This window comes from Thalassophryne amazonica, chromosome 8 (genome assembly GCF_902500255.1).
Source record: "Thalassophryne amazonica chromosome 8, fThaAma1.1, whole genome shotgun sequence".
NCBI classification, from domain to species: domain Eukaryota; kingdom Metazoa; phylum Chordata; class Actinopteri; order Batrachoidiformes; family Batrachoididae; genus Thalassophryne; species Thalassophryne amazonica.
This window is the reverse complement of record NC_047110.1, coordinates 21,260,251-21,285,503: the sequence shown is the minus strand read 5'-3', so window position 1 is coordinate 21,285,503 and position 25,253 is coordinate 21,260,251. Positions and strand designations below refer to the sequence as shown.

Sequence of the window (25,253 nt, the reverse complement as noted above, 5' to 3'; positions counted from 1 at the left end):
ACCTGGTTACAGCAGGATGAATATGTTAGTTAAATGAGTCAACACCCCCGAGTCACACTGTCAGAATGCTCGTAGCACGGGCCGGGGCGGAGGATTAGCAGCAATCTTCCATTCCAGCTTATTAATTAATCAAAAACCCAGACAGAGCTTTAATTCATTTGAAAGCTTGACTCTTAGTCTTGTCCATCCAAATTGGAAGTCCCAAAAAACCAGTTTTATTTGTTATTATCTATCGTCCACCTGGTCGTTACTGTGAGTTTCTTTGTGAATTTTCAGACCTTTTGTCTGACTTAGTGCTTAGCTCAGATAAGATAATTATAGTGGGCGATTTTAACATCCACACAGATGCTGAGAATGACAGCCTCAACACTGCATTTAATCTATTATTAGACTCTATTGGCTTTCCTCAAAAGGTAAATGAGTCCACCCACCACTTTAATCATATCTTAGATCTTGTTCTGACTTATGGTATGGAAATAGAAGACTTAACAGTATTCCCTGAAAACTCCCTTCTGTCTGATCATTTCTTAATAACATTTACATTTACTCTGATGGACTACCCAGCAGTGGGGAATAAGTGTCATTACACTAGAAGTCTTTCAGAAAGCGCTGTAACTAGGTTTAAGGATATGATTCCTTCTTTATGTTCTCTAATGCCATATACCAACACAGTGCAGAGTAGCTACCTAAACTCTGTAAGTGAGATAGAGTATCTCGTCAATAGTTTTACATCCTCATTGAAGACAACTTTGGATGCTGTAGCTCCTCTAAAAAAGAGAGCTTTAAATCAGAAGTGCCTGACTCCGTGGTATAACTCACAAACTCGTAGCTTAAAGCAGATAACCCGTAAGTTGGAGAGGAAATGGCGTCTCACTAATTTAGAAGATCTTCACTTAGCCTGGAAAAAGAGTCTGTTGCTCTATAAAAAAGCCCTCCGTAAAGCTAGGACATCTTTCTACTCATCACTAATTGAAGAAAATAAGAACAACCCCAGGTTTCTTTTCAGCACTGTAGCCAGGCTGACAGAGTCAGAGCTCTATTGAGCTGAGTATTCCATTAACTTTAACTAGTAATGACTTCATGACTTTCTTTGCTAACAAAATTTTAAACTATTAGAGAAAAAATTACTCATAACCATCCCAAAGACGTATCGTTATCTTTGGCTGCTTTCAGTGATGCCGGTATTTGGTTAGACTCTTTCTCTCCGATTGTACTGTCTGAGTTATTTTCATTAGTTACTTCATCCAAACCATCAACATGTTTATTAGACCCCATTCCTACCAGGCTGCTCAAGGAAGCCCTACCATTATTTAATGCTTCGATCTTAAATATGATCAATCTATCTTTGTTAGTTGGCTATGTACCACAGGCTTTTAAGGTGGCAGTAATTAAACCATTACTTAAAAAGCCATCACTTGACCCAGCTATCTTAGCTAATTATAGGCCAATCTCCAACCTTCCTTTTCTCTCAAAAATTCTTGAAAGGGTAGTTGTAAAACAGCTAACTGATCATCTGCAGAGGAATGGTCTATTTGAAGAGTTTCAGTCAGGTTTTAGAATTCATCATAGTACAGAAACAGCATTAGTGAAGGTTACAAATGATCTTCTTATGGCCTCGGACAGTGGACTCATTTCTGTGCTTGTTCTGTTAGACCTCAGTGCTGCTTTTGATACTGTTGACCATAAAATTTTATTACAGAGATCAGAGCATGCCATAGGTATTAAAGGCACTGCGCTGCGGTGGTTTGAATTATATTTGTCTAATAGATTACAATTTGTTCATGTAAATGGGGAATCTTCTTCACAGACTAAAGTTAATTATGGAGTTCCACAAGGTTCTGTGCTAGGACCAATTTTATTCACTTTATACATGCTTCCCTTAGGCAGTATTATTAGACGGTATTGCTTAAATTTTCATTGTTACGCAGATGATACCCAGCTTTATCTATCCATGAAGCCAGAGGACACACACCAATTAGCTAAACTGCAGGATTGTCTTACAGACATAAAGACATGGATGACCTCTAATTTCCTGCTTTTAAACTCAGATAAAACTGAAGTTATTGTACTTGGCCCCACAAATCTTAGAAACATGGTGTCTAACCAGATCCTTACTCTGGATGGCATTACCCTGACCTCTAGTAATACTGTGAGAAATCTTGGAGTCATTTTTGATCAGGATATGTCATTCAAAGCACATATTAAACAAATATATAGGACTGCTTTTTTGCATTTACGCAATATCTCTAAAATCAGAAAGGTCTTGTCTCAGAGTGATGCTGAAAAACTAATTCATGCATTTATTTCCTCTAGGCTGGACTATTGTTAATTCATTATTATCAGGTTGTCCTAAAAGTTCCCTAAAAAGCCTTCAGTTAATTCAAAATGCTGCAGCTAGAGTACTGACGGGGACTAGAAGGAGACAGCATATCTCACCCATATTGGCCTCTCTTCATTGGCTTCCTGTTAATTCTAGAATAGAATTTAAAATTCTTCTTCTTACTTATAAGGTTTTGAATAATCAGGTCCCATCTTATCTTAGGGACCTCGTAGTACCATATCACCCCAATAGAGCGCTTCGCTCTCAGACTGCAGGCTTACTTGTAGTTCCTAGGGTTTGTAAGAGTAGAATGGGAGGCAGAGCCTTCAGCTTTCAGGCTCCTCTCCTGTGGAACCAGCTCCCAATTCAGATCAGGGAGACAGACATCCCTCTCTATACTTTTAAGATTAGGCTTAAAACTTTCCTTTTTGCTAAAGCTTATAGTTAGGGCTGGATCAGGTGACCCTGAACCATCCCTTAGTTATGCTGCTATAGACGTAGACTGCTGGGGGTTCCCATGATGCACTGTTTCTTTCTCTTTTGCTCTGTATGCACCACTCTGCATTTAATCATTAGTGATCAATCTCTGCTCCCCTCCACAGCATGTCTTTTTCCAGGTTCTCTCCCTCAGCCCCAACCAGTCCCAGCAGAAGACTGCCCCTCCCTGAGCCTGGTTCTGCTGGAGGTTTCTTCCTGTTAAAAGGGAGTTTTTCCTTCCCACTGTAGCCAAGTGCTTGCTCACAGGGGGTCGTTTTGACCGTTGGGGTTTTACATAATTATTGTATGGCCTTGCCTTACAATATAAAGCGCCTTGGGGCAACTGTTTGTTGTGATTTGGCGCTATATAAAAAAATTGATTGATTGATTGATTGACTTCGAGAAAAAAGTCGTAATATTACAAGAATAAAGTCGTAATTTTAAGACTTCGAGAATAAAGTCGTAATATGAGAATAAAGTCATAATTTTCCGAGAATAAAGTCATAATATTACGAGAATAAAGTCATAATATAATATTTAGACTTTTTTCTCGTAATATTACGACTTTTTTCTCGTAGAATTACGACTTTATTCTCGTAGAATTACAACTTTATTCTCGAAGTCCAAAAAAACAAAATTCAATGTGGCCCTAAAACTCCGTCATAAGTCCAAGACATATTCAGTGAGTTGGAAATGTTCATGTATCCATCCCCTGACTTTTCTGAAGAAAAGTGGAATAAAAGTGATTATTTACAGGTATTATACCAAAGCGTTCCATTACTTATGCAACCCATCATCTTGGCTTTTATATTTTTAATTAATTTATAATCACATTGTAGAGATTTGCTTTGAGTTTGAGTTTAAGGAAGATCATTTTAGAATTTTTTCTCGAGCAGTTTGATTTAGTTTTTATATTTGAATTGGCATAAACAAATTAAAATGTGTGAAATATCAAGGGGGCTAATACTTTTGGAGGGCGCTGTACCTCCAAAATGTTTGTTTGCAGGGGTATAAATACATTTTTATAGCTTGAAGATTATCTGTTAATAAAACATAATACATTTTCTCATTATTTTTCAAAACAGCTTTATACATTGCAACACAACTTCTTCCTACAAGTAACTGAAACCCATTAAACTATTGCATAATACACATATTACAAATTAACAATTACATCAAAACACTGGCAAATATGTTAACACACAGATCAATTATCTAATCGGTGTTCCAACAACTGATGTAAGCAGCAAGTGAACATAATCTGCTCCAAACGAGGTTACGTTTTCAGTGAGTTAACACGGCGGTAGTCAGGTTAAAAGCAGGAACAGTCATGTCCCCGGAAATCATGATTTTAGGCTGAACATACCTCATTAACACACAAACCTTGCTTCATATTTCACATCTCTGGGTCCCATCATTCACTTTTTGATTTCAAACACAAACATCGCCAGTCTACGTCAAAAACAAATATATTAATACTTGCCGTTCCAATACTTTTGGACAGGGAGTGTATGTGAAAATACAGCAACATGAAAGACATGATTTTAAAACAACAAATATTCATTTGAAATCAAGAGTCATAAAGCTGCCTCAGTGAAAACTGTCAAATCGCTCTGACATTTGATAAATCCGATGACAGCAGATACGGAGGAACAATGATGAGCTGCTTTCATACAATTCAGACTAATGTGAGTTTAAAATTGGCAGAGAGTCTGCAGGACTGCATTCTGAAGTCTCTGGAGATCATTTAAAGTCAATCAAACACATAGTGGAGAAACTGCTTTGACAGCATGTTAACCGTCTTGAAGAGATGTGAGCTTCTCTACTACTTTAGGTCCAGTGTTGTGTTAAAACTGGACGGCCTTAAAGTCTACATTCTCATCAGAAGTACTCCACTCAATTATATTTGGCAGTATCTGCCTGAACAGCAGAACTGCAAATATTCCCCATCAATAAATAAAACAAATTTCTTAAATGTCCTGCATCTCTGCAGCTGGAGAGACTACGACGTCCCCTTCTACAGAGAACTACATGCACACGAGGACTTGGCTTGTAAGCGTCTGCGGTCTGTTAAAAGTGGCTACTTGTTGGCGGGCTCGCCGTCGGGCCGCATGCTGAAGGGCTCCAGGCGCTCACTCTCAGGCAGGAGGTTGTTAAGGCGTTCCATCAGTGGCACCGTCTGGTCGATGCCCATCTGGATGCGCCTCAGGATCATTGACATCTCATTGACCTTTTGGATCTGTTCGGCGTATTTAGCGTAGCGCTTCTGGCGCTCCTGCATTATGCTGAACAAGGTTTCCACTGATACGTCCATCTGACGAGGAACAAGAAAAACATGTTAAACTCACAAATGTCCAGGACTGGAAAAAAGACATTTACTGCATTTGGACTAAAACTACATGTTGTTTTGGCGCTCAGACTGAACAGGGGTAAAAATACAGTCACTTCCACAAACACTTGAATAGTGACTTTTATTATTATCTTAATGGAATCCAGATGTATTAGTGCTGGGCAACTAATAAATTTTTTTTATCGTGATTAATCACATGATTTTTCTGTGATTAATCGCACTGTTATGCATAAAAATTCAATGGTGAATTCAAAAGCAGTGTATTGTATACTAAAAGTGCAATAACTTTTGGTTGGCAATCACTTTAAACACAGGAGGCCAGTCTGTCGCAGGGCTACATAACCATATTAATAATTCCAAATTTTATTTGTACATAGCACAGCCTGGTTAGGCATAGGGGTTGTGGTTATGGTTAACATTAGTGGTTGTGGTTAACACAGTTTAGGAATCTATGTATCAAAAGTAAATACATACACAAGTACGTAGCCTCATGATCACATGACCTACAGTAGTGTTCAGAATAATAGTAGTGCTATGTGACTAAAAAGATTAATCCAGGTTTTGAGTATTTCAGTAGATTCTCACAAATCCAACAAGACCAAGCATTCATGATATGCACTCTCTTAAGGCTATGAAATTGGGCTATTAGTAAAAAAAAAAAAACTAAAAGGGGGTGTTCACAATAATAGCAGCATCTGCTGTTGATGCTACAAACTCAAAACTATTATGTTCAAACTGCTTTTTTAGCAATCCTGTGAATCACTAAACTAGTATTTAGTTGTATAACCACAGTTTTTCATGATTTCTTCACATCTGCGAGGCCTGGAGTCAACCAACTTGTGGCACCTTTCACCTGTTATTCCACTGCAAGATTCTTTAACATTCCACAATTCATTCACATTTCTTGGTTTTGCTTCAGAAACAGCTTTTTTGATGTCACCCCACAAGTTCTCAATTGCATTTACACTCAACAAAAATATAAACGCAACACTTTTGGTTTTGCTCCCATTTTGTATGAGATGAACTCAAAGATCTAAAACTTTTTCCACATACACAATATCACCATTTCCCTCAAATATTGTTCACAAACCAGTCTAAATCTGTGATAGTGAGAACTTCTCCTTTGCTGAGATAATCCATCCCACCTCACAGATGTGCCATACCAAGATGCTGATTAGACACCATGATTAGTGCACAGGTGTGCCTTAGACTGCCCACAATAAAAGGCCACTCTGAAAGGTGCAGTTTTGTTTTATTGGGGGGGATACCAGTCAGTATCTGATGTGACCACCATTTGCCTCATGCAGTGCAACACATCTCCTTCGCATAGAGTTGATCAGGTTGTCAATTGTGGCCTGTGGAATGTTGGTCCACTCCTCTTCAATGGCTGTGCAAAGTTGCTGGATATTGGCAGGAACTGGTACACGCTGTCGTATACGCCGGTCCAGAGCATCCCAAACATGCTCAATGGGTGACATGTCCGGTGAGTATGCCGGTCATGCAAGAACTGGGACATTTTCAGCTTCCAAGAATTGTGTACAGATCCTTGCAACATGGGGCCATGCATTATCCTGCTGCAACATGAGGTGATGTTCTTGGATGTATGGCACAACAATGGGCCTCAGGATCTCGTCACGGTATCTCTGTGCATTCAAAATGCCATCAATAAAATGCACCTGTGTTCTTCGTCCATAACAGACGCCTGCCCATACCATAACCCCACCACCACCATGGGCCACTCGATCCACAACATTGACATCAGAAAACCGCTCACCCACATGACGCCACACACGCTGTCTGCCATCTGCCCTGAACAGTGTGAACCGGGATTCACCCGTGAAGAGAACACCTCTCCAACATGCCAAACGCCAGTGAATGTGAGCATTTGCCCACTCAAGTCAGTTACGACGACGAACTGGAGTCAGGTCGAGACCCCGATGAGGACGACAAGCATGCAGATGAGCTTCCCTGAGACGGTTTCTGACAGTTTGTGCAGAAATTCTTTGGTTATGCAAAGCGATTGTTTCAGCAGCTGTCCGAGTGGCTGGTCTCAGACGATCTTGGAGGTGAACATGCTGGATGTGGAGGTCCTGGGCTGGTGTGGTTACATGTGGTCTGCGGTTGTGAGGCTTGTTGGATGTACTGCAAAATTCTCTGAAACGCCTTTGGAAACAGCTTATGGTAGAGAAATGAACATTCAATACACGAGCAACAGCTCATGCAGTGCAACACACTGGAGATGTGTTGCACTGCATGAGGCAAATGGTGGTCACACCAGATACTGACTGGTATCCCCCCCAATAAAACAAAACTGCACCTTTCAGAGTGGCCTTTTATTATGGACAGTCTAAGGCACACCTGTGCACTAATCATGGTGTCTAATCAGCATCTTGATATGGCACACCTGTGAGGTGGGATGGATTATCTCAGCAAAGGAGAAGTGCTCACTATCACAGATTTGTGTATGTGGAAAAAGGTTTAGATCTTTGAGTTCATCTCATACAAAATGGGAGCAAAACCAAAAGTGTTGCATTTATATTTTTGTTGAGTGTAGGTCCGGGAATTGGGCAGGCCACTCCAAAACATTCATTTTGTTGGTTTGGAACCAAGATTTTGCTCAGTTACTAGTGTGTTTGGGGTCATTGTCTTGTTGAAACACCCATTTCAAGGGCATGTCCTCTTCAGCATAAGGCAACATGACCTCTTCAAGTATTTTGACATATCCAGACTGATCCATGATACCTGGTATGTGATATATAGGCCCAGCACCATAGTAGGAGAAACATGCCCATATCATGATGCTTGCACCACCATGCTTCACTGTCTTCACTGTGAACTGCAGCTTGAATTCAGAGTTTGGGGGTCGTCTCACAAACTGTCTGTGGCCCTTGGACCCAAAAAGAACAATTTTACTCTGATCAGTCCACAAAATATTCCTCCATTTCTCCATTTCTCCATTTCTAAACATCCAAGTAAGAGTTCGCTACCATTCTGAATTTTTTTGGTCACCTCCTGTTCTTTTCTGTTCCACTTCATCTGAGCGCTGCAGTAGTCTTAGGCCCACCTGAAATGCTGTCATTGTTTGAGACGTGATGACAAACATCCCAACCCTGTCTGTGTGTCTATTCAGCGTCAGTGAGCAAAGCACTTTCCAAATAAAAAATAACCTGCGGTAATGCGCAATAATTGTGGCCCTTAATTAATGTGTGAACGCGATAATCACTTAACTTCCCCAGCCCAAATACACACACACGTTTTTTATATATATATATATATATATATATATATATATATATATATATATATATATACACACAACAAAAATATAAACGCAACACTTTTGGTTTTGCTCCCATTTTGTATGAGATGAACTCAAAGATCTAAAACTTTTTCCACATACACAATATCACCATTTCCCTCAAATATTGTTCACAAACCAGTCTAAATCTGTGATAGTGAGCACTTCTCCTTTGCTGAGATAATCCATCCCACCTCACAGGTGTGCCATATCAAGATGCTGATTAGACACCATGATTATCAATCAATCAATTAATCAATTTTATTTATATAGCGCCAAATCACAACAAACGGTTGCCCCAAGGTGCTTTATATTGTAAGGCAAGGCCATACAATAATTACGTAAAAACCCCAATGGTCAAAACAACCCCCTGTGAGCAAGCACTTGGCGACAGTGGGAAGGAAAAACTCCCTTTTAACAGGAAGAAACCTCCAGCAGAACCAGGCTCAGGGAGGGGCAGTCTTCTGCTGGGACTGGTTGGGGCTGAGGGAGAGAACCAGGAAAAAGACATGCTGTGGAGGGGAGCAGAGATCAATCACTAATGATTAAATGCAGAGTGGTGCATACAGAGCAAAAAGAGAAAGAAACACTCAGTGCATCATGGGAACCCCCCAGCAGTCTAAGTCTATAGCAGCATAACTAAGGGATGGTTCAGGGTCACCCGATCCAGCCCTAACTATAAGCTTTAGCAAAAAGGAAAGTTTTAAGCCTAATCTTAAAACTAGAGAGGATGTCTGTCTCCCTGATCCGAATTGGGAGCTGGTTCCACAGGAGAGGAGCCTGAAAGCTGAAGGCTCTGCCTCCCATTCTACTCTTACAAATCCTAGGAACTACAAGTAAGCCTGCAGTCTGAGAGCGAAGCGCTCTATTGGGGTGATATGGTACTATGAATTCCCTAAGATAAGATGGGACCTGATTATTCAAAACCTTATAAGTAAGAAGAAGAATTTTAAATTCTATTCTAGAATTAACAGGAAGCCAATGAAGAGAGGCCAATATGGGTGAGATATGCTCTCTCCTTCTAGTCCCCGTCAGTACTCTAGCTGCAGCATTTTGAATTAACTGAAGGCTTTTCAGGGAACTTTTAGGACAACCTAATAATAATGAATTACAATAGTCCAGCCTAGAGGAAATAAATGCATGAATTAGTTTTTCAGCATCACTCTGAGACAAGACCTTTCTAATTTTAGAGATATTGCGTAAATGCAAAAAAGCAGTCTTACATATTTGTTTAATATGCGCTTTGAATGACATATCCTGATCAAAAATGACTCCAAGATTTCTCACAGTATTACTAGAGGTCAGGGTAATGCCATTCAGAGTAAGGATCTGGTTAGACACCATGTTTCTAAGATTTGTGGGGCCAAGTACAATAACTTCAGTTTTATCTGAGTTAAAAGCAGGAAATTAGAGGTCATCCATGTCCTTATGTCTGTAAGACAATCCTGCAGTTTAGCTAATTGGTGTGTGTCCTCTGGCTTCATGGATAGATAAAGCTGGGTATCATCTGCGTAACAATGAAAATTTAAGCAATGCCGTCTAATAATACTGCCTAAGGGAAGCATGTATAAAGTGATTAAAATTGGTCCTAGCACAGAACCTTGTGGAACTCCATAATTAACATTAGTCTGTGAAGACGATTCCCCATTTACATGAACAAATTGTAATCTATTAGATAAATATGATTCAAACCACCGCAGCGCAGTGCCTTTAATACCTATGGCATGCTCTAATCTCTGTAATAAAATTTTATGGTCAACAGTATCAAAAGCAGCACTGAGGTCTAACAGAACAAGCACAGAGATGAGTCCACTGTCTGAGGCCATAAGAAGATCATTTGTAACCCTCACTAATGCTGTTTCTGTACTATGATGAATTCTAAAACCTGACTGAAACTCTTCAAATAGACCAGATTAGTGCACAGGTGTGCCTTAGACTGCCCATAATAAAAGGCCACTCTGAAAGGTGCAGTTTTATCACACAGCACAATGCCACAGATGTCGCAAGATTTGAGGGAGCGTGCAATTGGCATGCTGACAGCAGGAATGTCAACCAGAGCTGTTGCTCGTGTATTGAATGTTCATTTCTCTACCATAAGCCGTCTCCAAAGGCGTTTCAGAGAATTTGGCAGCACATCCAACCAGCCTCACAACCGCAGACCACGTGTAACCACACCAGCCCAGGACCTCCACATCCAGCATGTTCACCTCCAAGATCGTCTGAGACCAGCCACTCGGACAGCTGCTGAAACAATCGGTTTGCATAACCAAAGAATTTCTGCACAAACTGTCAGAAACCATCTCAGAGAAGCTCATTTGCATGCTCATCGTCCTCATCGGGGTCTCAACCTGACTCCAGTTCGTCGTCGTAACCGACTTGAGTGGGCAAATGCTCACATTCGCTGGTGTTTGGCACACTGGAGAGGTGTTCTCTTCACGGATGAATCCCAGTTCACACTGTTCAGGGCAGATGGCAGACAGCGTGTGTGGCGTCGTGTGGGTGAGCGGTTTTCTGATGTCAATGTTGTGGATCGAGTGGCCCATGGTGGTGGTGGGGTTATGGTATGGGCAGGCGTCTGTTATGGACGAAGAACACAGGTGCATTTTATTGATGGCATTTTGAATGCACAGAGATACCGTGACGAGATCCTGAGGCCCATTGTTGTGCCATACATCCAAGAACATCACCTCATGTTGCAGCAGGATAATGCACGGCCCCATGTTGCAAGGATCTGTACACAATTCTTGGAAGCTGAAAATGTCCCAGTTCTTGCATGGCCGGCATACTCACCGGACATGTCACACATTGAGCATGTTTGGGATGCTCTGGACCGGCGTATACGACAACGTGTACCAGTTCCTGCCAATATCCAGCAACTTCGCACAGCCATTGAAGAGGAGTGGACCAACATTCCACAGGCCACAGTTGACAACCTGATCAACTCTATGCGAAGGAGATGTGTTGCACTGCATGAGGCAAATGGTGGTCACACCAGATACTGACTGGTATCCCCCCCCCCAATAAAACAAAACTGCACCTTTCAGAGTGGCCTTTTATTGTGGGCAGTCTAAGGCACACCTGTGCACTAATCATGGTGTCTAATCAGCATCTTGATATGGCACACCTGTGAGGTGGGATGGATTATCTCAGCAAAGGAGAAGTGCTCACTATCACAGATTTAGACTGGTTTGTGAACAATATTTGAGGGAAATGGTGATATTGTGTATGTGGAAAAGGTTTTAGATCTTTGAGTTCATCTCATACAAAATGGGAGCAAACCAAAAGTGTTGCATTTATATTTTTGTTGAGTGTGTGTGTGTGTGTGTGTGTGTGTGTGTGTGTATATACACACACACACACACACACACACAGTAGGGCTGCCACGATTCGTAGATTATCAAAATCGTGGCCGATTAATTTGTGTATTTTTTAAGCTTTGTTTTTCTCTCAAAGCTGCCGCTGTACCTTTTGCTGCCTTTCTGTCATTGACGCACATGTGCAGTAGTGGTAATCTGGGTCAGCCATGATGTCACTGGAAAGGTTAAGTCCAAAAGTTTGGGAATATTTTAACCAAATTAAAGAAAAAAACATGCAATGCAAAATCTGCAAGGTAGAATTTGCCTTCAACAGCAGTACAATGATGATGCAGGAGCATCTGAGGAGGAAGCACGTTATAGCTGATGCTGATGATGAGGGACTATCACCAGTTATACAGCTTCATGATGAAGTGGTACAGAGGAGGATTTTCGTAAAAAGAAGACCGAAAGTTCAGCTACAAATTACCAGAAGATGCATCTCAGATGCAAGCCTAGAGTTGATCTGTTTTTGTGAAACAGATCAACTCTGTTTTTGTGAAAGATTACCCTTCTCCGCTCTACTCCAATATGAAGCTCAGAGTGGTGACGCAAAACGCAAAAATTTGCACTGTGCACAATTTCTCCAATCACAGCCACATAAGCCTATAAGTTCTTCTGGGTTGTCTGGGTGTCTTTCTTCACTCTTCTCCTTCTTGCACACTCACTCAGTTTTTGACAACTGAGTCAAAAACTGCCTTTATTTCCTCTAGGCTGGACTATTGTAATTCATTATTATCAGGTTGTCCTAAAAGTTCCCTAAAAAGCCTTCAGTTAATTCAAAATGCTGCAGCTAGAGTACTGACGGGGACTAGAAGGAGAGAGCATATCTCACCCATATTGGCCTCTCTTCATTGGCTTCCTGTTAATTCTAGAATAGAATTTAAAATTCTTCTTCTTACTTATAAGGTTTTGAATAATCAGGTCCCATCTTATCTTAGGGACCTCGTAGTACCATATCACCCCAATAGAGCGCTTCGCTCTCAGACTGCAGGCTTACTTGTAGTTCCTAGGGTTTGTAAGAGTAGAATGGGAGGCAGAGCCTTCAGCTTTCAGGCTCCTCTCCTGTGGAACCAGCTCCCAATTCAGATCAGGGAGGCAGACACCCTCTCTACTTTTAAGATTAGGCTTAAAACTTTCCTTTTTGCTAAAGCTTGTAGTTAGGGCTGGATCAGGTGACCCTGAACCATCCCTTAGTTATGCTGCTATAGACGTAGACTGCTGGGGGGTTCCCATGATGCACTGTTTCTTTCTCTTTTTGCTCTGTATGCACCACTCTGCATTTAATCATTAGTGATCGATCTCTGCTCCCCTCCACAGCATGTCTTTTTCCTGGTTCTCTCCCTCAGCCCCAACCAGTCCCAGCAGAAGACTGCCCCTCCCTGAGCCTGGTTCTGCTGGAGGTTTCTTCCTGTTAAAAGGGAGTTTTTCCTTCCCACTGTAGCCAAGTGCTTGCTCACAGGGGGTCGTTTTGACCGTTGGGGTTTTACATAATTATTGTATGGCCTTGCCTTACAATATAAAGCGCCTTGGGGCGGCTGTTTGTTGTGATTTGGCGCTATATAAAAAAATTGATTGATTGATTGACAACTGTCTACTCCATGCAGATTTACCATGGAGTGCCATACTGTTTGTATTTCTTCATAACTGATGTAAATAAAGTTCAAGACATATTCAGTGGCAGCTTTACCATCAGAGAGCCTCGTCCACAACGACCACAAAAGACTCCAAGCTCTCACTGATTAAAGTTTTTGTGTTATCATTCATATTCTCTGAAGGGGGTGGGCTGATGCACAGGCATGGCCAATATCATGTACTTCAGAATGCCAATTTCAAGAAAATGTCTAATTTCATCACAAGTAAAAAATATATCACAAATAATTCACCTGTGTTCATTTTTGTCCTTTTCTCACTCTTTAAATGTATTTAATGTAATTTAATTTAAATTCAGGTGGGCATTCAACCAACTTTATCCAAAAAAGGATGTGGGCTGGTACTTGGGCCTGGGCTTTCCGAAGGGCAAATACGATAAAAAATGGTTAAAGATCTTGATTTCTTCATTTGAGCTCCAGAGCATCCCAAACATGCTCAATGGGTGACATGTCCGCTGAGTATGCCGGTCATGCAAGAACTGGGACATTTTCAGCTTCCAAGAATTGTGTACAGATCCTTGCAACATGGGGCCATGCATTATCCTGCTGCAACATGAGGTGATGTTCTTGGATGTATGGCACAACAATGGGCCTCAGGATCTCGTCACGGTATCTCTGTGCATTCAAAATGCCATCAATAAAATGCACCTGTGTTCTTCGTCCATAACAGACGCCTGCCCATACCATAACCCCACCACCACCATGGGCCACTCGATCCACAACACTGACATCAGAAAACCGCTCACCCACATGACGCCACACACGCTGTCTGCCATCTGCCCTGAACAGTGTGAACCGGGATTCACCCATGAAGAGAACACCTCTCCAACATGCCAAACGCCAGTGAATGTGAGCATTTGCCCACTCAAGTCAGTTACGACGACGAACTGGAGTCAGGTCGAGACCCCGATGAGGACGACAAGCATGCAGATGAGCTTCCCTGAGACGGTTTCTGACAGTTTGTGCAGAAATTCTTGGTTATGCAAAGCGATTGTTTCAGCAGCTGTCCGAGTGGCTGGTCTCAGACGATCTTGGAGGTGAACATGCTGGATGTGGAGGTCCTGGGCTGGTGTGGTTACACGTGGTCTGCGGTTGTGAGGCTGGTTGGATGTACTGCAAAATTCTCTGAAACGCCTTTGGAAACAGCTTATGGTAGAGAAATGAAGATTCAATACACGAGCAACAGCTCATGCAGTGCAACACACTGGAGATGTGTTGCACTGCATGAGGCAAATGGTGGTCACACCAGATACTGACTGGTATCCCCCCCAATAAAACAAAACTGCACCTTTCAGAGTGGCCTTTTATTATGGACAGTCTAAGGCACACCTGTGCACTAATCATGGTGTCTAATCAGCATCTTGATATGGCACACCTGTGAGGTGGGATGGATTATCTCAGCAAAGGAGAAGTGCTCACTATCACAGATTTGTGTATGTGGAAAAAGGTTTAGATCTTTGAGTTCATCTCATACAAAATGGGAGCAAAACCAAAAGTGTTGCATTTATATTTTTGTTGAGTGTAGGTCCGGGAATTGGGCAGGCCACTCCAAAACATTCATTTTGTTGGTTTGGAACCAAGATTTTGCTCAGTTACTAGTGTGCTTGGGGTCATTGTCTTGTTGAAACACCCATTTCAAGGGCATGTCCTCTTCAGCATAAGGCAACATGACCTCTTTAAGTATTTTGACATATCCAGACTGATCCATGATACCTGGTATGCGATATATAGGCCCAGCACCATAGTAGGAGAAACATGCCCATATCATGATGCTTGCACCACCATGCTTCACTGTCTTCACTGTGAACTGCAGCTTGAATTCAGAGTTTGGGGGTCGTCTCACAAACTGTCTGTGGCCCTTGGACCCAAAAAGAACAATTTTACTCTGATCAGTCCACAAAATATTCCTCCATTTCTCTTTATGCCAGTTGATGTGTTCCTTGGCAAATTGTAACCTCTTCTTTTATATTATATTTGCACATTATATTTGCATAATTGCATAATATTTGCACATTAGGCAGGCTGATTCTCTCTCTGCTTTTAAATCGTCTCTTAAAGCACATTTTTTCTCTTTGGCTTTTAACGCAGGTTTACACTTTTTTTTTTTTATTTATTTTTTTTGTAGTGTTTCTGCTTTTAACTGTAGCTTTTTATTTATTTATTTATTTATTTATTTTAACTTGCCTGTTTTTGTTGTGTACAGCGCTTTGGTTGTTGGTGCATTTTAAAGTGCTTTATAAATAAATTGCGATTGAGATTGAGACTGAGATTGAGATTTTATTTAACAGAGGGACTTTGTGGGGGATTCTTGCAAATAAATTAGCTTCACACAGGCGTCTTCTAACTGTCACAGCACTTACAGGTAACTCCAGACTGTCTTTGATCATCCTGGAGCTGATCAATGGGTGAGCCTTTGCCATTCTGGTTATTCTTCTATCCATTTTGATGGTTGTTTTCTGTTTTCTACCACGCGTCTCTGGTTTTTTGTCCATTTTAAAGCATTGGAGATCATTGTTGATGAACAGCCTATAATTTTTTGCACCTGCGTATAAGTTTTCCCCTCTCCAAACAACTTTTTAATCAAACTATGCTGTTCTTCTGAACAATGTCTTGAACGTCCCATTTTCCTCAGGCTTTCAAAGAGAAAAAAGCATGTTCAACAGGTGCTGGCTTCATCCTTAAATAGGGGACACCTGATTCACACCTGTTTGTTCCACAAAACTGACGAACTCACTGACTGAATGCCACACAACTATTATTGTTAACACCCCCTTTTCTACTTTTTTTTTTACTAATAGCCCAATTTCATAGCCTTAAGAGTGTGCATATCATGAATGCTTGGTCTTGTTGGATTTGTGAGAATCTACTGAATCTACTGGTACCTTGTTTCCCATGTAACAATAAGAAATATACTCAAAACCTGGATTAATCTTTTTAGTCACATAGCACTACTATTATTCTGAACACTACTGTATATTGACCAATGAGAGAGACGCTACATACTGATAGAATTTCACAATACAATTATGGCTATGTACGAATAGCTACTGCCTAAACAAATACGGCGCTTACCCAACAATGTCCAGTAGTCTCTACTGAGAGCAACACTGTAACGCTGTCACTTTTGTAGCGTGCTGCTTTTCATACAACTCGTGTATTCTTCTTTTGATGGTGTGCCTTGAGGAAGGCTCATCCTAAGAACGTTCCTCAGAGCAACATCTTCTACAATACCAGTCGGCCTGTAGTTTGTGGCTCTCCACTTCACCATGACATTTATTAGCTTGTCTTACTTGTGTTTGTCTATACTTCTTCCACACACTGTATCTAACGCAGTCTCACGCAGCCTCCCTCCACTGTTTGTTTGAGTGGGTGATTTGCAGTGATGCTGATAACGCAGTACTTAATAACTTACTTACTTAGTGGCGCATTACTCTAATCTGATTTTTTTTTTTTTTCAGTAGCGAGTAATCTAACGTGTTAATCTTTCCAAATCAGTAATTAGATGAAAGTTACTTTTCCAAGTCACTGTGTGTTACTATTATTTTTGCACTGCAAGTTGATTGCAGCATTAACCTTGGCCCGTGGACAGGAGGGTCGGGGTTCAACTGAACTGCCCACTTTCAGCAAGCTGTGAGCTGTTCATCCACAGTTTTCAGCAATCTCTCCGGGTTGAAAAATCAGTCCTCATCTCTCAAAGCACGGTGATGACAGCACACCTGCACTGAGCTTTACAAAGACATTTTTTACGCTCTTTTTCCCCATTTTTATTTAAAACTCTGAACTGCTCTGTGTGTCCTCAGTAAAAACAGCTGATCCACGATGCGTTAACAACTAATATTTTTTGTCCAACAAATGGATCTAAACTCTTTGTGAGGACGACATGTCGTAAAAAACACTGATAAAAATTCCTTGCCTGCCAATCTGGTCGTGTTTTCTGCATAAATAAACATTATCCATTCTTTGTGCTCAAACACCAAAGCAGGGGCAAATCCAGTTGGAAAGGGGGCGGGAACGGGCTCCTCCCCCACAACACCCCTAGTTTAAAGGTCCACTTGTGAAGCCTTTTTTTTTTTTTACTACTACTAGTACTACTACTAATACTACTTACAATAATAATAATAATTTCGATAGCTAAAACGTTTATAAAGATTTTAAATGTTAGAAAAATGTTAAAATGAATTTAATACTTGCATTTATAAACAATGTAGGTTAGAAATTGCAAGTTTTACTATTACAGTGCCGTCAGCAGTTAAATATGAGGTCAAGAAAGTTGTCTTTATTTTATTTTATATAAAAGAAGTACTTATGTTCATTGAAGTCAAGAAAGGGTGACTATAAAATGAGTATTGGCAAAATGGGTTATCATTTTCATGTTGGGGTGGTGGGGGGTGTTGTTGGCAGCTGCTGAAAGTTAATAAAATAACTAGTAATCTAACTTAGTTACTTTTGAAATTGAGTAATCAGTAGAGTAACTAATTTACTTTTTCAAGGAGTAATCAGTAATTGGACTACTTTTTCAATGTAACTGTGGCAACACTGGTGATTTGCTGGCATAAACAGTGTGTATTGCATTTAAGCGCTACTTCAGACTCGAATTACTCCGGTGATAAGAAAATTCAACTTTTCAGTGGTTACAAATAATGTTGATTCTACCAACTCTGTTTTCTGGAAGAGATTTAAAATGAAAACATCCAAGTAAGAGTTCGCTACCATTCTGAATTTTTTTGGTCACCTCCTGTTCTTTTATGTTCCACTTCATCTGAGCGCTGCAGTAGTCTTAGGCCCACCTGAAATGCTGTCATTGTTTGAGACGTGATGACAAACATCCCAACCCTGTCTGTGTGTCGATTCAGCGTCAGTGAGCAAAGCACTTTCCAAATAAAAAATAACCTGCGGTAATGCGCGATAATTGTGGCCCTTAATTAATGTGTGAACGCGATAATCACTTGTTAACTTCCCCAGCCCAAATACACACACACGTTTTATATATATATATATATATATATATATATATATATATACACACTCAACAAAAATATAAACGCAACACTTTTGGTTTTGCTCCCATTTTGTATGAGATGAACTCAAAGATCTAAAACTTTTTCCACATACACAATATCACCATTTCCCTCAAATATTCAATCAATCAATCAACTTTTTTCTTATATAGCGCCAAATCACAACAAACAGTTGCCCCAAGGCGCTCCATATTGCAAGGCAAGGCCATACAATAACCATGAAAAACCCCAACGGTCAAAACGACCCCCTATGAGCAAGCACTTGGCCACAGTGGGAAGGAAAAACTCCCTTTTAACAGGAAGAAACCTCCAGCAGAACCAGGCTCAGGGAGGGGCAGTCTTCTGCTGGGACTGGTTGGGGCTGAGGGAGAGAACCAGGAAAAAGACATGCTGTGGAGGGGAGCAGAGATCAATCACTAATGATTAAATGCAGAGTGGTGCATACAGAGCAAAAAGAGAAAGAAAGACTCAGTGCATCATGGGAACCCCCCAGCAGTCTAAGTCTATAGCAGCATAACTAAGGGATGGTTCAGGGTCACCCGATCCAGCCCTAACTATAAGCTTTAGCAAAAAGGAAAGTTTTAAGCCTAATCTTAAAACTAGAGAGGGTGTCTGTCTCCCTGATCCGAATTGGGAGCTGGTTCCACAGGAGAGGAGCCTGAAAGCTGAAGGCTCTGCCTCCCATTCTACTCTTACAAACCCTAGGAACTACAAGTAAGCCTGCAGTCTGAGAGCGAAGCGCTCTATTGGGGTGATATGGTACTATGAGGTCCCTAAGATAAGATGGGACCTGATTATTCAAAACCTTATAAGTAAGAAGAAGAATTTTAAATTCTATTCTAGAATTAACAGGAAGCCAATGAAGAGAGGCCAATATGGGTGAGATATGCTCTCTCCTTCTAGTCCCCGTCAGTACTCTAGCTGCAGCATTTTGAATTAACTGAAGGCTTTTCAGGGAACTTTTAGGACAACCTGATAATAATGAATTACAATAGTCCAGCCTAGAGGAAATAAATGCATGAATTAGTTTTTCAGCATCACTCTGAGACAAGACCTTTCTAATTTTAGAGATACTGCATAAATGCAAAAAAGCAGTCTTACATATTTGTTTAATATGCGCTTTGAATGACATATCCTGATCAAAAATGACTCCAAGATTTCTCACAGTATTACTAGAGGTCAGGGTAATGCCATCCAGAGTAAGGATCTGGTTAGACACCATGTTTCTAAGATTTGTGGGGCCAAGTACAATAACTTCAGTTTTATCTGAGTTTAAAAGCAGGAAATTAGAGGTCATCCATGTCCTTATGTCTGTAAGACAATCCTGCAGTTTAGCTAATTGGTGTGTGTCCTCTGGCTTCATGGATAGATAAAGCTGGGTATCGTCTGCGTAACAATGAAAATTTAAGCAATGCCGTCTAATAATACTGCCTAAGGGAAGCATGTATAAAGTGATTAAAATTGGTCCTAGCACAGAACCTTGTGGAACTCCATAATTAACATTAGTCTGTGAAGAAGATTCCCCATTTACATGAACAAATTGTAATCTATTAGATAAATATGATTCAAACCACCGCAGCGCAGTGCCTTTAATACCTATGGCATGCTCTAATCTCTGTAATAAAATTTTATGGTCAACAGTATCAAAAGCAGCACTGAGGTCTAACAGAACAAGCACAGAGATGAGTCCACTGTCTGAGGCCATAAGAGGATCATTTGTAACCTTCACTAATGCTGTTTCTGTACTATGATGAATTCTAAAACCTGACTGAAACTCTTCAAATAGACCAGATTAGTGCACAGGTGTGCCTTAGACTGCCCATAATAAAAGGCCACTCTGAAAGGTGCAGTTTTATCACACAGCACAATGCCACAGATGTCGCAAGATTTGAGGGAGCATGCAATTGGCATGCTGACAGCAGGAATGTCAACCAGAGCTGTTGCTCGTGTATTGAATGTTCATTTCTCTACCATAAGCCGTCTCCAAAGGCGTTTCAGAGAATTTGGCAGCACATCCAACCAGCCTCACAACCGCAGACCACGTGTAACCACACCAGCCCAGGACCTCCACATCCAGCATGTTCACCTCCAAGATCGTCTGAGACCAGCCACTCGGACAGCTGCTGAAACAATCAGTTTGCATAACCAAAGAATTTCTGCACAAACTGTCAGAAACCATCTCAGAGAAGCGCATTTGCATGCTCATCGTCCTCATCGGGGTCTCAACCTGACTCCAGTTCGTCGTCGTAACTGACTTGAGTGGGGAAATGCTCACATTCGCTGGTGTTTGGCACACTGGAGAGGTGTTCTCTTCACGGATGAATCCCGGTTCACACTGTTCAGGGCAGATGGCAGACAGCGTGTGTGGCGTCGTGTGGGTGAGCGGTTTTCTGATGTCAATGTTGTGGATCGAGTGGCCCATGGTGGTGGTGGGGTTATGGTATGGGCAGGCGTCTGTTATGGACGAAGAACACAGGTGCATTTTATTGATGGCATTTTGAATGCACAGAGATACCGTGACGAGATCCTGAGGCCCATTGTGGTGCCATACATCCAAGAATATCACCTCATGTTGCAGCAGGATAATGCACGGCCCCATGTTGCAAGGATCTGTACACAATTCTTGGAAGCTGAAAATGTCCCAGTTCTTGCATGGCCGGCATACTCACCGGACATGTCACACATTGAGCATGTTTGGGATGCTCTGGACCGGCGTATACGACAACGTGTACCAGTTCCTGCCAATATCCAGCAACTTCGCACAGCCATTGAAGAGGAGTGGACCAACATTCCACAGGCCACAGTTGACAACCTGATCAACTCTATGCGAAGGAGATGTGTTGCACTGCATGAGGCAAATGGTGGTCACACCAGATACTGACTGGTATCCCCCCCAATAAAACAAAACTGCACCTTTCAGAGTGGCCTTTTATTGTGGGCAGTCTAAGGCACACCTGTGCACTAATCATGGTGTCTAATCAGCATCTTGATATGGCACACCTGTGAGGTGGGATGGATTATCTCAGCAAAGGAGAAGTGCTCACTATCACAGATTTAGACTGGTTTGTGAACAATATTTGAGGGAAATGGTGATATTGTGTATGTGGAAAAGGTTTTAGATCTTTGAGTTCATCTCATACAAAATGGGAGCAAAACCAAAAGTGTTGCATTTATATTTTTGTTGCGTGTGTGTGTGTGTGTGTGTATATACACACGCACACACACACACACACACAGTAGGGCTGCCACGATTCGTAGATTATCAAAATCGTGGCCGATTAATTTGTGTATTTTTTAAGCTTTGTTTTTCTCTCAAAGCTGCCGCTGTACCTTTTGCTGCCTTTCTGTCATTGACGCACATGTGCAGTAGTGGTAATCTGGGTCAGCCATGATGTCACTGGAAAGGTTAAGTCCAAAAGTTTGGGAATATTTTAACCAAATTAAAGAAAAAAAACATGCAATGCAAAATCTGCAAGGTAGAATTTGCCTTCAACAGCAGTACAATGATGATGCAGGAGCATCTGAGGAGGAAGCACGTTATAGCTGATGCTGATGATGAGGGACTATCACCAGTTATACAGCTTCATGATGAAGTGGTACAGAGGAGGATTTTCGTAAAAAGAAGACCCGAAAGTTCAGCTACAAATTACCAGAAGATACATCTGAGATGCAAGCCTAGAGTTGATCTGTTTTTGTGAAACAGATCAACTCTGTTTTTGAGAAAGATTACCCTTCTCCGCTCTACTCAATATGAAGCTCAGAGTGGTGACGCAAAATGCAAAAATTTGCACTGTGCACAATTTCTCCAATCACAGCCACATAAGCCTATAAGTTCTTCTGGGTTGTCTGGGTGTCTTTCTTCACTCTTCTCCTTCTTGCACACTCACTCAGTTTTTGACAACTGTCTACTCCATGCAGATTTACCATGGAGTGCCATACTGTTTGTATTTCTTCATAACTGATGTAAATAAAGTTCAAGACATATTCAGTGGCAGCTTTACCATCAGAGAGCCTCGTCCACAACGACCACAAAAGACTCCAAGCTCTCACTGATGAAAGTTTTTGTGTTATCATTCATATTCTCTGAAGGGGGTGGGCTGATGCACAGGCATGGCCAATATCATGTACTTCAGAATGCCAATTTCAAGAAAATGTCTAATTTCATCACAAGTAAAAAATATATCACAAATAATTCACCTGACTGTGTTCATTTTTGTCCTTTTCTCACTCATTAAATGTATTTAATGTAATTTAATTTAAATTCAGGTGGGCATTCAACCAACTTTATCCAAAAAAGGATGTGGGCTGGTACTTGGGCCTGGGCTTTCCGAAGGGCAAATACGATAAAAAATGGTTAAAGATCTTGATTTCTTCATTTGAGCTCCATTGTGGTTGTGCACAAAGGCATAATTACATGTATCATATCACTGTCCATATACTTATGGACCTGGCTGGACCTCATGCTGTCCTTTGACTTTCTCACCTCTTTTATCCTTTTCACCAAAGCGTTTTGGTCAAAGGCCACTGCCTCGGCACACTGGTGTAGGTGATCCTGGTATCGGACGCATAGCTGCAGAACCTGAGCAGCGTCCAGCCGTTCCAAACACACCATGCTGGGTGACATTTGACCACTAAGTACTCCTGTAGAGATTGAAGACCAGAGGAAAGAAAAAGTCATTAGTCTGTAAGTCTTTGTTTAATTACCTCTGCCAGATAGGTCATGCTTTCAGTGGTTTGTTTGTTTTTAGTATCACTCGATAAGCTATCAGCTGGTCTACACTCAATCAAACAATCAATAACATCAAAACAAAGAAGCAATGACATTTTGATGTTGATCGGCATTTGAATCTTGTTAACATGAAGATTGAGCATTGATGAAACTGTACCTCATACACATCCCATGACAGTCGACAAGTGAAGTTCCATGCAGATTCTGAATGCTCAAGAGCTCTGAGATAATAAAAACCCGGATAAAACAATGTCTGAAAATATAGTTGAGCCTGACACAGAATCTGGAGATGGTTAGTGGGATTTTGCACGGTGACACAGTGATATATGAGGGTTGGCTGAAAGGTTCTGCCCCTAAATGATTATTTCAATCGCAAGCAAGATACTCACATGAACTGCATATCTGCTTAAAACTTGTAATGTTCTGTAAGAGGCAGTGCTGTTACAATGCCGGACAGGTTTTTACATCCTGTCTGTGAAGAAGCTGAATGTCTTCTCTCAGCACCATGGACTCACAGCTGCTTGCAGCTCTGGATCATTAGCATATGGACTGTTGGACAGGTTTAGTAAGATCCAGTAAAATTTGAGGTGCTTCAATGCTTCCTGTGTTTGTCGACTCGAGTGAGGACGAGCATTGTCATGCTAAAAAACTGTCTTTTCCACGTCAAACCTGCCTCAAGCATGCGCGCACCTTTAGCAAAGTGTCCACGTATCAGTCGGACTTGACACTGTTGCTATGGAAACCAAGCACCATCCCTAGAGCGAAGCATGGTGGTGGCAGCATCATGCTGTGGGGATGTTTTTCAGTAGCAGGAACTGAGAGACTCGTCAGGATTGAGGGAAAGATGAAGGCAGCAATGTACAGAGACATCCTGGATGAAAACCTGCTCCAGGGCACTCTTGACCTCAGACTAGGGTGATAGTGCATCTTTCAGCAGGACAATGACCCTAAGCACAAAGCCAAGATATCAAAGGAGTGGCTTTAGGACAACTCTGTGAATGTCCTTGAGTGGCCCAACCAGAGCCCAGACCTGAATCAGTTTGAACATCTCTGGAGAGATCTGAAAATGACTGTGCACCGACGCTCCCATCCAACCTGATGGAGCTTGAGAGGTGCTGCAAAGAGGAATGGGCAAAACTGCCCAAAGATTAGTGCACCAACGTTGTGGCATCATATTCATGGAGATATGAGGCTGTAATTGCTGCCAAAAGGCGCATCAACATTGAGAAAAGGATGTAGGCACTTATGTACACGTGATTTCTTAGTTTTTATTTTTAATAAATTTGCAAAAATTTCAACATGTTTTCATGTTGTCATTATGGGGTGTTGTGAATAGAATTTTAACAGAAAAAAATAAATTTACTCCATTTTTAATAAGGCTGTAACACAACAAAAGGTGGAAAAAGTGAAGCACTGCAAATACTTTCCAGATGCACTGTATATGCACAATCTGCCAGGGCACACTAGAATAAACATCTGTCCAAAAACAGATGGAAAACCAACAATAAAGTTACATTAAAATCCTCTAGGGTGTAACTTCTCACAATAACCTGAGAGGCCTGCCCTCAATAATGTGGATGAGTGGATGGTCTCCTTTTCATGTCCTGGGAGATGTAATTATGATGATTCCTGTGAAATTTAACATGTGACTCAACAAGAGGGCCACCTAACCAGCGCTGATTCTTTCAGACTGAGAGAGAGACCATGTTTATCCATGTACCACCACAGGGCATTCTGTTGGGCTGCAACAAAAGATTACTTCATTGTAAATTCATCTGTTGACTATTTTATGAAGGATTATCTACTCTGTAAAATGCCAGAAAACACAGTGGAGCCCCAATTTTCCAAAGCCAAAGATTATGGCTCTAATGCCTTAAATTGGTTAACTGACTGTCAGGTCTATCAGTATTTGGAAATGGACACCAATTTTGAAATAGTCTTTGTACGTCATCATAATGGAGTTGAATTGAAACCATGAAGGTGAGCTTATTGAGTAGATTTTCATCTTTAAAATACAATGAAGAAGAAAAAGGAGTAAGTCCTACTGTTACTCCGA

The 25,253-nt window shown here is 41.2% G+C and overlaps 1 protein-coding gene across 1 annotated transcript in view; it reads right to left on the bottom strand.

The window, feature by feature from the left end:
• Positions 1-4,429: 4,429 nt before the first annotated feature.
• Positions 4,430-25,253, bottom strand: part of borcs5 (BLOC-1 related complex subunit 5) — a 29,059-nt gene continuing 8,235 nt past the window's right edge. The window contains exons 3-4 of the mRNA XM_034175842.1: positions 22,952-23,109; positions 4,430-5,111 (exon numbers count right to left, since the gene is read on the bottom strand). Coding sequence (XP_034031733.1) covers positions 4,878-5,111; positions 22,952-23,109 — 392 coding nt within the window. The 3' untranslated portion in view covers positions 4,430-4,877. The remainder of the gene's footprint in view (positions 5,112-22,951; positions 23,110-25,253) is intronic.